Source organism: Trachinotus anak, unplaced genomic scaffold, assembly GCF_046630095.1.
Source record: "Trachinotus anak isolate AG129_WGS33_773 ecotype Australia unplaced genomic scaffold, CSIRO_AGI_Tana_v1 ptg000032l, whole genome shotgun sequence".
NCBI lineage: Eukaryota > Metazoa > Chordata > Actinopteri > Carangiformes > Carangidae > Trachinotus > Trachinotus anak.
The window spans coordinates 14,880,867-14,894,632 of record NW_027273883.1 but is presented as its reverse complement, the minus strand read 5'-3'; the positions used below and the strand labels follow the sequence as shown (position 1 = coordinate 14,894,632).

The window sequence follows — 13,766 nt, the reverse complement described above, 5'->3', positions numbered from 1 at the left end:
AACTGACATGCTGCAGTGTTCTGTAGTGATTAAGTGTTTTGACAGAATGCCACAAAGATGTTTGTGTACTGAAGTTAACTGCCACGTTATTTCATCAGGCAACTATCAAGCTGTCTAGACGGTTCAATAATTAATGAGTATTCTAAACCTTTAAAGCATCTAACTATTTAATGAGCAGTTATGTCTCAAGGACAAGCATTGGAAAATGCTGACGATCATTTGATTTGAACATTAGTTTAATATTTCATGTCTCTTGGCTCATTTTCGCACCCCACTTATCAACAAAGGAAACAACTGCTGTGAAATCACATCAGGTAGTTGTTTGTTACAGAACAAGTGCTTTATTCATACCGTAATGTAACTGCAGTGATAACTTTAACATCTGTACAAATGCAAAACAAAAACCGAACAGAAACAATGTCATTACAGACACAAAAATGTACAAAGTTATGAAGGTAAGAATGGATTCATCAGTTCATTACATATAAACAATTTATTTAAGCGCTGGAATGAGCCTTAACATACAACAAAAGGCAACAAGTGCTATGCAAACATTATTTACAAACATGTACCACACATCTACTCCCTTCAAAAAGAAAGGTGGTTGCATTACATGTACAGGATTACAGAAATTAATGACATTATGTACAATATTTATAGTTTTAGATTTAAAATAATACAGTTATAATTAATGTGTGGTAATTGTTCTCCACCTCTCACACAAATCCACACAGACACACTCACACTGCACTTCCATCTGTCCTTTTAGTCTGCCTCTACAGTAACAAATGTCTTTTTCTGAACCTGGATCAAGATGAAAGTAGAGACTCTACAACAACAACATCGTCCCAATGATTCCAGTTGAAAGTGTTTTGAGGTCATTACCATATTTTCACATGCAAGAGGTTAATTTGGAATGGCCTAATAATTGATATATGGTTTAGAAAACAACCAAAAATAAGGCAAGCTTCAGTTCAAAGGGTTGGTAAAACAAAGCCCTTTTCAAGAGAATCGGTTTCTGTCTCATCAACACATATACTCTACTGCACATACAGACTCCACGGTTAAGACGTGGCATAAACAGTCCGACCGCCTCGATAAAACTTGAATGTAATCCATTATGAGAATAAAAAGCATTTTCAATTCACATCCTTCATCTTTGACAAAATTGGACTAAGCCTTTTTTTTTTTTCTCCAGAATCAAACGGGCACAAACTAAGTGGTACAGGGTCCTTAACTGAGCCTCCTCCAGCAATACAAGCTCTAGGTTCCCTTCTTCTATCTATCGACATGTGATGCATGCCAGGCACAGACTCTCCATAAAGCCAACCACAGTTAAGTTTCTCGCTGGTGTGTGAAAAAGGGGGATCACTGAGAATTACTTGGACCTTAATATGGCTATTCCACCCTCTGGCATGACAGAGGACAAAGTGCATAGACAGCTCTGTGATCACTCCACCCGTCAGTGGAATGTATTTCATCCATCCTACTGTAAAACACAGTGCATTATGGTCATCATGCTAATGAATCGACATTCCTGGTCATAGAGGAAAGAGGAAAGAAAGAGGAGTCGTGGTCAACGTGAGAAGGCATTAAGTTTCAAGGCTAGCAGGGAGATAGAAAAGGTCAAGCCTGTATCATTATCAGTACATCCATCGCCAAACTGAAATACAAAGGAGGCCTGAGAAAGAGAGAGAGGAAGAGAAATTGACGAAGAGATCAGAGGTCAAATGGATCATGGGTTATTGTTCTCCTGGTTTTGCCCTGCAGTAATGTGCAGCAAACATCTATAATAAAGCAAATAACAGAGAAAATAATGATTAATGCCTTGATTGTATTGAAGAAAAAGTGATGATAATTATGGTGATCAAAAGAGGCTTTGTTGCCTACAGTAAGCCAACAAAAGACTTTAAGAAAACTTCAGGCACATTGTGACATTTTGGAAAGCACAGGCATAAACTACTCCCCTTTAGAAACTGTAAAACACTGCCAGTAGTAGGGTGAAAAAAAAATCATGCTCACTTTCTCACTCTCTTTTTGTTTGTTTTTTCTTTTCACACCCACTGAACTTTGTTCTGCAGAGGAAGAAGGCAAAATACAAGCACATAATATACATTATTCACATGCATACTCAAAACTATGCAGACGTACGCAATCAAATGTTATATTCATATGGAATTTGAATCCAGAAGGTGGATCCAGATGCACAAACACACACAAAAAAGAGGCCTCAATAATTAAAGCTTCAGTTGGTCCCGGAGAGCGGAGGAGTTGGCTTCAACTCCCGAGCTGCCTCACTCGTATCACAGTGTACAGTTCTGTAGCTGTAACAGCACCGTATGTCCTCGGGACCAGAGTGGCTTGGCCATGCTGATCATAATGTGGACATACAGTAGAGAAGATGATCAATACTCTGATGTATTGCTTCTATTTGATCGTACGGTACTTTCGCTGTCATGCTATATGTCATAACACTCTTTGAGAATACCTCTGACATGAAAAGGTTAACAGTCATATACAATTCTAGAAAAGAAAAGGATTATTACACCTGCTTGCATATTCCTGTCTTCAGGACATCATGGCGACAGTTTGACTTGGTTTCAGAAGACAACTTAAAGGCAGCAACACCCCACTCACTCATTAGTCTTCTGTATGATTACACATGCTACGTACACTCAACATACTGTCCACATGTGACACAGAGAATGATTTGACTCATTATTCAGTCCATTAGGCATACAGAGGTGTAAGCTCTGCTTATAGAGATGACAGTCTGTGGCTTATGTCTCTTTCCTCTGGTTCCATGACCACCATGGTCCATTTTGTACCATTACACAACGGAAAAAGTTCCTTAAATGCTGCATGAGATTAGCAAACCTCCCTTTCTGCTAAGCACAAAAAAGCAGATTAAAAAAGAGGCAACAAACCATAGAACATTTATGCGTTAATAGGGTTGGTCTATAAAAATACATACTGTAGCTACTGTATAAAGAACAGCCTCACAGGCCTTTGAGGTTTTTCTTGATGGAGGGAGAGGGGGGCAGCGTGTACAGACAGCAATCCTCAGAAAGCAGGGGAGCAATGGGGGGGAGTTCGGGGCTACAGCCAGCCCGGGGGTTATAGTCTCTCTTGTCCCTAGTGGATGGGGTTAATGTCTGTGCGGTGGTTGGCTTGCCCGTGCACACTGCTGCCCCCTACAGTCGTGGTGGAGGTGGTGATGGTGTTGTGCTGAATGACCTGCTGCTGCGAACATGCTGGCACTGGACTTCCTGCCGGACTGCTCTCTGGACCTGAGGACACAGCAGAGACATCACTGAGGATGGACAACATGTGTAGAGAATGTGTGTGCGCAAGTGCAAATGTTATGACCTTCAAAGTGTACAGAGAGGCTTCAAAATATAATGTGAAGTAAAGTAAAAACGCAAACCAGATCTTGTTAATGTAAAGAGACAGCTTTATTAGCAGAAGAAAATAAATTCAAACAAATGACATACTAAATTCAAACCTAACTTCTCACCTGTTACACCAGAATAGGCCATGAATGGATAGCACAAAAATGGAAAAGTGAATCACTCAACTCCATAAACACGCCTGATGAATTTTGGACACACTGAAGGTGGCATCTGTACACAAGCTAGACTCATCGATGAAAGTCTCCCAGCCCAGTCTGGGAGTTGGCTCTCTCCTGTATAAAAGAACCATTCAGCCAAAGGGGATGTGAGACTTATTTTCCTGTGCTAAAGCCTCACAGGGAGGTGCCTTATCCCAATTGCATGGAAATGTCACTCGTATCCATATCAAAGGGTGGGACTCTGATGTCATGCACGGCTGAGGCACAGTCCAATAATCATTTAGATCCTGGGGCATCCATGAGAGGTTGGATGCCAACGTGCAGCCTATGACGTCTTTCTCACGTTGTGTCTCGGCTGCCTCTGTGCACTGAGGTGCTCACAGATGGAAAATAGGTCTCATATGGGATTCAGACTAACTCCCAGCCCAGGCGGGCTACCAGAGTGTGCAACACCCATATGTCAAAGGAAGAGTCCTGCAGCGAGCGTGGGAGCTGGATACCAGCACATAGAAGCGAAGAGTTTTGGCAGTTACTGTGTGTCCATCACAGTTTGGTCTGCAGAGTTCATACCTTCCCTCTGGCAAGACAATCATAGAGCATTTCCACAGCAGTGCTATCTGCGCTGTAGGGCTAAGGCACACAGATGAAGGTGCATTTTTGGTCAAATTCCCAAATGTGTGTGTGTCTGTGTTTATGTTTGAGCTACTCACTGAGGTAACCTTGGGACTCTTTCTGCATAGTGGTGATGGGACAGTCCTTGTGTGTGAGGAGAAGCTGCTTGAGTTGGGTCACCTCGTTCTTTAGCATGGTCACTTCATTCTGAAATGCAGGGAAAACACATTTTAAAACTACATGAGAATCCAAAATCAAAGCAGGCTACCCTGTTATCCTTGATTACTTTTATTAATAACTAACAATGTATCCCTCATGTTATATTTTTCATTGGGCTTAAGAATTCAATTTTTAGCTGAAAACATTTGTTATAAATTTTGGATATTCAGTTGCATTATGGGAAATACAGGATCCAGTGTTTTTGGAGCTTGAGCCATACTAGGGACTAAAGTCAGGATATCTCGACCTCTTTGATTTTTACCATTCATTCTTAAATCTGTTTCATGTGAGTCCCCCAACTTGATGGAAATGCAATGCTACATTGCTGAAATGTTCCTTTAATGTAAAGATTCTACAATATTTCGCTAATTACATGTTTATAAAACAAGATTTCAGAAGTTCTTTTTTCATCAGTCTAACACTGACAACATACAATAAATCTTCTCATTGCTGCACTCATACTCATGCTCAAACCAGTCAAACTTATTGCTATCATATTTGGTACAAAACAGGACAATATCATGAAGTTTTTAATGAGGAACTGAGTCAGAAACAGATGCTGACTGTAGTGAGTGGCAGAGGGTGGGTGCTTCGTGCAGAATTAGAACCAGAGGGTTAATAGTTTGTACCTGAAGCTGCATGTTGGTCTGTGTGAGCTCTTCTGCTTTCTTCTCTAATGACATCACCCACACTTTTCTCTTCTGTCTGCATCTTGTTGCTGCTGCTCTGTTTCGCTCCAGAAACTTCCGTCGACGTTCATCCGGATCCTCGTCTACTACTCGCCTGCGCCGCCCGCCACTGGGAGGCGGAGACTGCAGTGTCTGCGTGGGCTGCATCTGCTGGGTTGCAGGTGACATCTGAAACACGAGGAAAGAGCATCAGCATCACTGAGTGCTTTGATGAGACACCTGCCACCATCCAACCAGACATGTAACTACTCTGACACACCTGGAAAACAGCCAGTCACCTGTCCGCTGTCACTGCTAAACAAGCATCTATACATTACCTCCTTCAGCTATTTCATGTCTGGCAACTTCCCCAAAAACAACATCTGGCTGTGCCACGTGCCTTGTGAGCCAGGCTGTGGGCGTTAGGAGTGACTGAGTGAGTGACTGGGCTGATTCACCAGCCTGCCCACCTTGTTAAGGAGGTGTCAGGAGGCAGTTTTCCAACGCCCACTTCCACTCAGACTAACACCACCAGACACAGTCAAAAGGCTTGTTTCTAAAACCGAACATGCACTGACAAATCTGGACATATCCTTGGCAAGGTCAAGTGTTTTCAGTCTTCAGATCATTCACCATTTTTATGAGAAGCATGGAAAATACAAGCTGCTTTAATGGCCGCTGTGCATACAGAGTGTTGTTTTAATGCCCTAATGGTGCATTTAGAACATACAGTGACTTGCATCTTTTGATGTCAGGCTGTCCTTCACCCAAAATGATTGGCATTGCAGAGGGCGTTGGACAAAGCAGGGACAAAGTCTCTCACAATATAATATTTTTAATGCCGTGACTTTAAAACATTAAAACTTTCAGTTGAAATTAAACCAAACATATTCACAGCTAAGATGTTCCAGGACTATTAGCCAAGTCTGTCTGTTCACCATCAGGACCAGCATGTATAAAACATCTTCTGCACCTGGAGCATACTGTGGCCACATAACGGCAGCTTGGCAGTGCAGAAGGGTGTGGGGCATAGTTTCCAAAAGACAGTCCTGAGAATTTTTTATAACAGCCATTTTATGGCCTCTTTTTGACCCCTTCCCTCCATGGCGGGCATCTGACACTGACCTGTAGCTGACCAACCTCAAAGGAAAAATTACCTTTAAGGTGGTTGCCAGGAAACTACTTGGCAATGTGGCTGCAGCAAAGGAAAATGTGTTTGTCCACTGACTTACGGTGCATTTGAAGCATCATTACAACTGTACTTCTATACTAAACCACTAATAGCTGACTTCTAAACAGCTCAGAGGGCTACTAAAGCACTGCCTTGCTTTAGTCATGGTACACATACAGTGGCTTTGAGCTATATGAGAGGTTTCATTGTGCAGTACAGTTAATGTGTTATTGAACTTGTGGCTTTGCCTTTGGACCATCTAAAAGCTTCTGCTCTCCTGGGGATGGGCTGTGCTTACCTGTGAAGCAGAGTGCATTGGAGGGTGCGGTGAGGTTTGGTGTGGGTGACCAGGATGGAGGTGGGGATTGTGGGAGTTGTGATGGGGGTTGTGTCCTTGTGGGTGGTGATGTCCCGCCTGGCCGTGGCCCTGGTTGTGGTGGTGATGGCCGTGGTGCTGGTACGCGTGGGGAGGCGCTTGCAGGTGCTGGTGCGGGTGTGAGTGCATGTGATGGTGGGCGCTTTGCTCCTGCCGCGATGACATCATCTCCATCATGTGGCCCATGGAGTTCATGTTTCCGTTGGCGATGGCACCAGGGTGGTGTGAAAGTGCAGCCTTCAGCCTCTGAGTAAACAAAATGGACACCAAACATGACGTTTACCATTATTCTCTCTGAGTATATTTTAAGTTTGTGCTCTCATCTACCAGTGTGCTGATGATCAACAGCTACAGAGCAGGTTCATGTGCTCACTCTGAGATGATGAATGGCTCCATAAATCCATATGTCAGGACAAAGAATCAAAGCCACTTAGACTGTCCTCTGTCTCTCCTTCAGTCCTGTCATTTTCTCTCTTTACAGTCCATGATTACAATCCCACCAGTCCCTCCTTTTCATATTCCTAATAGCCTCTCCGTGTGTGTGTGTGTGTGTGTGTGTGTGTGTGTGTGTGTGCGTGAGTGTGGGTGGATGTCTGCCTATGAGAGGAGCTCCCTGACAAGGTGTGAGCCTCAGACTGATCCCTCACTGTTGACCCAGCAGGAGGTTTGTTGCTTTAACCATGTGGTCTACTTAGCCCAGACTGACCCGATGTCTCTGCTGGCCTGGGAGCGAGACCAGAGAGAGGCTCACTAAAGGTGCACTTGTGTTCTTCGTGTTTACTGAATGCACCTCTTCTCACAAGTCTGTTTTTCTGGGCATCACATAAAGACAACCGTGGGACCAGAAAAAATCATAACCCAAACATACAAGCGCCAAAATATACATTCAGGCTTCATCTGTTGCACACAAACCTAGACAAAATAAAAAAAAAAATGTGTCTGCACTCTTGCATGAGTTATTTACATTTTAACTACTTTCAGAATGACAGGTTGAGAGAATGTTGAGACTGTTAAACTTTGATTAATACACATCTTCTCACCAATAGCACACAACAAATGTGGATTCAGAAAGAAAATACTAAAGTTTTGGCTTAGATCCTGTGTATAATTCATCTACTAATCACTTTTAACAAAATGTTAACAGCAAAACTGAAAACAAAGGCTTTCATTTCAAGGCTACTGTTGTGAATTCCACAAAGTTTTCTATTCTCTTTCCCACTGCTCTCTTTCCTCTCTTTGCTCCCTTCCCCCTTCTCCCAGCTGCTGTCAGTAAGTCCATGCTGTGTCCAGGGCTCCATATCTTTTAACAACCTTTACATTCATGATTCCCACAGGGAATGGCATCCAGCTGGTCTGGATCACAACGCTAGGACTCAACCAGAGCACAACATCAGCTCTCCACTCCTCTCTCACACTGTCCATGAGTGGAAAACTTTTTAGCAGGAGGAGGGAGACACAGTCAAATAAATCATTTTGGAAATGAGACAGTTGAAAGAGCTTACTCTACTGGTTTGTATTATATTTACAAATTGCATATATGTATTTGTATTAGGATTTACTGGTAGAGTGGTGTCTTAACTTGGTTTTCCATACTCAGAGAACTATACATGAAACCAACACAGTGAAATAATGACCTTGTCAAGCCTGTTTTGGCTGAATATAGTTTCTGCTTGTCATACCAACGGATGCTTGACATAGTCACACAGCTCTACATATCTCGAGCTTCAGGATTTTGTTTCTATCTATTGTCCCTCAGTGTGAATCTTATTTTAAATTTGCTGATCCCCATCTGTTCAAACCCAACCCCTGGTAACTGCCTTCACCACAACCTCAGCGGCACAACTCTCATGGGCCACAGCCCTTCCTCTTTGTGACCAGTGAGACAGGAGTTAAAATACCACAGGGTCAACACTAACATACAGCGGGCAGCCTCAGGCCTGCAGCTGTCCACAGCATCACAGTTATGCCGAGACTTCCTGAGCAGTGAGAAGTCTCTGAATTACTGCAACATATGAACGGCATACATTATACTCTGTATATGTTATAAATGTTAGTGCTGGATATCTACCTGGACATAGTACAAAAATGCAAAAATAAATAACTAGTTGACATTCAACAGAAAAAGGATTTAAATGAGCTTACAGATATCAATCACTAGTGTTGACAAGGACATATTCACAGGATGAATTCTGAGTCTGACACCACTCACTAAAGACCTTCCCTTCAGCCTTCAGCTTGTCAGTCAGCACCGGAGAGGTGAGGCCCTCCCCTCTTGTGAAAGAGAAAACCAATTTGGGTTTGACAATCTGCCACTCAGTCACAGAACAGGCAATCATCTGAATGAACATAAGCCCAGGGAATCTGCTGGCCGCCAGTCTACCTCTGTACTCTGTTTTTGTGACCCTAGTAAACCCTAGACCCTAGTTGTCTGTGTGGGGGTAAGATGCTCATCTGGGCCCGGAGCTGCCTGAATTCCTGACAACCAGGCACCAGGGAAGAAGGACAGAGAGGGTAAAGGACGGTGAAGGAGGGCAGTGAGAGAGAGAGAGAGAGAGAGAGAGAACGGGGTGAGGGGAGATTAGATGGCTTCTAGTGTCTCCTCCCCACACACCATCAGCCCAAGACAGTGAGTGCTCATTTATCAGTGTCTCTGAGAGCCATCCAGCTGGCAGCTCAGGGCTATCTGTTTATTAATTGAATTAGCCTGCACCCGAAGAGGCCCAAGAGTGTCAGGGTACACAGGCAGGTCAAAGAGCTGAGGGGCCTCTACACAAGTCTTAGTGGTGATGTTTATAAACAGGAAAAGAAAAAGAAACAAAAGAAATCAAAAGCACCACACATGGTTAGAGGACTGACATAAACCACACAGTTAGGATCATGCAGGTTTTATCAAACAAAATTTGATGCAACACAGTTGATATTTAAACCCAGACAGCATATCTGTAGAAAAACTCATTTAACAAATAGATCCAAGAGATAAAAGTAAATCCAACAAGAAAAGACAGCAGACTACTTGAATAAGTGGCAGCTCTAATATCAACAAACACAAATTAAACAATAGAGTTTAAATAATGAACTACAGTACATTACCGTAATGCAAGCTTATTCCTGGAGCTATCTGCACAAGTGCCTGCTACTGCTCCATCTGGAGTTGAGACACAGCTCAGTTAAACCCAGCTCGGCCAAAACTTAAGTCTTTGTATCCAGAACCACAGTGACGCAACTAAGGGACGTTAGCAAAGCGATGATGAGCAGGCTGTGATTCTCAAACACCTTCATCAGCTCCCTAATGACTCTTTAACACATGGTTGCATTTCCCCAGACTGTGCTAAGCACAAGAACTTAATCACCATGTGCATTTTACCCTAATAACACACACATACATATACATTTCTCCTGCAGCAACATGGCCACCACAGAAAACAGTCATTAAATCAGTGCAGGTGTTAGCCTGTGGCAGTACAGGGCGCTCACAGATGGGTTGGCATAGTCTGCCCTACCACTGTCTACTCTGCTGTTGTGGGAAACTGGAAAAACACAGCAAATACACAACATGAGGATGAGTGGTCAATGACACCACAGAGACGTGGGCAGCTTCTTCCAGCATAAATCTAAAAACGCTCAGCTTATATATCTGTAATCACATGCATTTGACACCACATTTCATGCATTCTGACAGTGTCCTGAAAGTAGTAGAGCTATTGATTTTCCATTGTTAAAACACCATCCCTGATTCAGCCATATTTTGCCCAGAGGGGAACTATCTCCTCACAGACCTTTGCCCCATGACCTATCCACTCCCACTCCTTTTTTAGGTCTCTCTCATTTATGTGGTTTCAGGGATACCAGGTAATCACCCATTAATGATATTTATTAATGGCTGCTTCCTCTCTGACACGGGGGGCTTTGAGTGATGTCCCAGTGAGTGCTCTGGGCACATCCTGAGAACACACTCAGGTTTCTCCTCGCCAGATGACTTCATATCTATTAACCCTGGGAGGAGAAAGCAAGAGCACAGAGCAGGTACAAAGGGAAGAGACCACGCCCGCCTCAGGATGGGTAAATCAAACCCTGTGAGGTCAGGGTGAGCACTTTTATGCCCCTTAAAAGTGTAGCAGTGTACTATCAGGGGACCTGTGTCCCTCTGGCGCCTTATAGCAAGTTAGAAAGATTTAACCAGTCTGTGGAGTCATAGTTTAAGTGCAAAAAGATCGCAGTTTTAAATGGAGATCTTCTGCTTCACATTACAGAGTCCACAGAGAAACATTAGAGCTTCTGTCTGTCTCTGTCAGCCTTTTGTTCACACTATGCTAGCACAACAGCATGTTCAGTGATCATGCATATGTGCACAGTATTTCTAGTTGCATAATATATCATAGCTGTAACTTTCCTGGCTGTGTATTTTGTAGGCCTAGGCCCCCTAACTCTCGCTCTAAACCCAACATGGGTTCACCATCTGCAGTTGAAAGCAGGAGTTTGGCTGTGCTGCTTTGCCAAGAACTCTGAGGATCTAATTCCATCCTCCTCATCTCCACAACCACCACTACCCAACAGTGCCTGCCTGCAAAACCCACTCTCTGTCCCCTAAAACTCCACACCCCCATTAGTTCAATTTTATTAGATTTCCCTCTCGCCCAGAGAGGCAGTAACACCCCCCGCCCCTTCTCTCTCTCACACACACACCTCTTCCCTGTTCCTCCACCCCCTCTCCCTCTGCTTGCCAAGAGCTGGGGACTGTTAAACTGATTTCCTCAGGGAACAGCGAGGCAGACAGTCTGATGGGAGCACTGGGTTGTACTGTCGCCCCCTCTCTCCTCTCTCGAGTTCTGGGCCAAGCTGATCAGAGCCGAGCCGCACAGAGCCTCCCTGTGGTTCCAGACACAGACGGGGAGATGGACATAGACTGGCTGTTCTGCCAGGGCCAGACGCTCTGGTGGTGCTCGGAGGAACCGTGGCGGTATGGGCGCAGTGAGACACACGCCCACTGAGGAGCACGCTCCAAAGCATGCGCTCATACTCTTGGCAGCTTCTCCACCCTGTCAAGTTAATGGATGGGCCTCTGACTCCAGTCTGTATATCCCCACTGTTCCCTCTCTTGTAAAGCCCTGCTCTAGTGCAGCCTACATGGTTATCACTACACCCACTGCCACAGTGTTGAATACAGAGAATGCCTCAGAGTGGGAGAGACAGACAAAGCACGTGTCCACTAATAAACACTAACGTGTCTCAATTTGTGGCATCAAAAGCATCAGGCAAATTACCCATATTCAAGTTAAATGTAACTGGAAATGTAAAGACCTGAGTCAAACAAAATTTCAAACATGCTCAATATAACATATCTGTAATGATGTTTATTTTGGCTGAAAACGGTCTCTTGTATCAACATATTTGAGCTTCGTCTATGAACATTTGGATTAGGATCACCCATTAAACATGTCAAAATGACTGAGAGGCAATCCAACCTGTCAGCGTTAACTGGTTTGAGAAACTAAGTAGTAACTGTATCAGACTGACTAACTCTGACCCAGCAGACTTTTTCCGATCACCCCTCCGGAGTGTGAGTGCTCATTCTGGAGTTTGAGTAACTTGTTCACTGCCCAGGCTCCAGGGGGGCTCATAGTGGCTGCACCAGTCCAGTCTGGCCCGTGTAGTGACGGCAGCTGGTTTACCCAAGCTTGGCTCTGCTGGAGCCCTATCCCATTCACAGGCCCTGAACCATGACCAAATGGTCTTCACATACACCTCCCATCAGCACAGCTAAAACAACACGCAGTCATCCAAAGACAAACAGATGCGACACTCTGTGCCACAACTGCTTCCCTCGTCCATAACCCCACCCGCATGCAGCCACACAAAGACATACACACATAGACACACACACACACACACACACACACACACACACACACACACACACACACACGTAACTATTTAAATATAACTGTACCGGTATACGCAGACCTTCAAATACCTCATTGTGCTGTGTATCAGCTTTACTATGACAACTTTGAATTAAAAAAAAAAACATTGCATGCTTCCTATAACCAATGCAGAAACTGGTAACTTATAATGCTCTAGCAACTTAGGTTTTATCTATAGTCCCCTCATTTAAATCACAAAGTTGTCAAATTAAGGGATAACACACAGCTTGTTGACATTTTTAAAATATGTTCAACATGAATTTCATATGCTTTTTGGCCTATACCATTTAATTGATGCAGCGACATAACTGTTCAACACAATAACTGTTCTAGATGTTGAACTGAATGGGTCAACATGTAGTAAGTAGCTACTAAACAAATTAGAGAAGAAAATAAATCTCATAAATTATGTCGCATTTCTTACCCTCTGCCAGTTTGACACTCTAATGTGAATATGCAGCAATCTCCCTGATTGTGTTTAGCAATACACTCAGTTGCCAGTTAGGTTCACCTAGCTAAAAAGAACGTGGCCTAATACAAAAGCCCGGCAATAAATCCTCCTTCATGAAGGTTATAATGTTCTGTTTTTGTTGACACTGTTTTAGAGAAGTGCTGATTCAATTTCTGATTATTTTGGAGACTGAAATTTGTGTTGCTGTTGCATTGCATTGCATTGTACTGACAGGTGTTTCTATTATTTTGTCAATCCTATTTACATGATTAAAGGCAGGCTAAATGACAGAAACACCCTTGTTAAGCAGCGATATGTATGGAGCTAAATATGCATGATATAAATTAACCTATAAAAGCAGTGTGTAGCGATGGGACACATCGTTCATTATTGCAACAAGCAATCCGTAGTGAATAGGACTGATGAAGCCTGTCAAATGAGAGGCAGAACATCTTGAAAACTATACAGCATGTCCATTTATCTTTGACTTACTATAACTATAGAGTAAACAGAACGACTCTCTCAGACAAACCAAACACTTTGGCAATGGCAACACAGTGGAAGCAGTGAGAGAAGGGCCCCTCTCTGGTCTGTGTCCAACAATGATAAACTGGCAGACACACATTGATCCTGCAGCTCTTCAATCCCACACTTCACTCTGTTGAAAACACTTTCATCCGTGGCAATAGAGAGAAACATCCTATGTTTTATCATCTACAAAACTTTCTTTTCATCTGTTCCACTAACATTCAACCTTCTCTTTATGCAACATTGTAT

The 13,766-nt window shown here is 43.4% G+C and overlaps 1 protein-coding gene across 4 annotated transcripts in view; it reads right to left on the bottom strand.

The window, feature by feature from the left end:
- Positions 1 to 321: 321 nt before the first annotated feature.
- creb5b (cAMP responsive element binding protein 5b) overlaps positions 322 to 13,766 on the bottom strand; it is a 44,884-nt gene continuing 31,439 nt past the window's right edge. For 3 of the 4 annotated variants that reach the window (XM_071470000.1, XM_071469999.1, XM_071469996.1), the window contains exons 8-11: positions 6,540 to 6,863; positions 5,032 to 5,259; positions 4,282 to 4,390; positions 1,181 to 3,290 (exon numbers count right to left, since the gene is read on the bottom strand). In XM_071470000.1, the coding sequence (XP_071326101.1) occupies positions 3,136 to 3,290; positions 4,282 to 4,390; positions 5,032 to 5,259; positions 6,540 to 6,863 (816 nt within the window). In that variant the 3' untranslated portion in view covers positions 1,181 to 3,135. Of the gene's footprint in view, positions 3,291 to 4,281; positions 4,391 to 5,031; positions 5,260 to 6,539; positions 6,864 to 13,766 lie in introns of all 4 variants that reach the window. The other variant, XM_071469998.1, reaches the window with a different exon arrangement.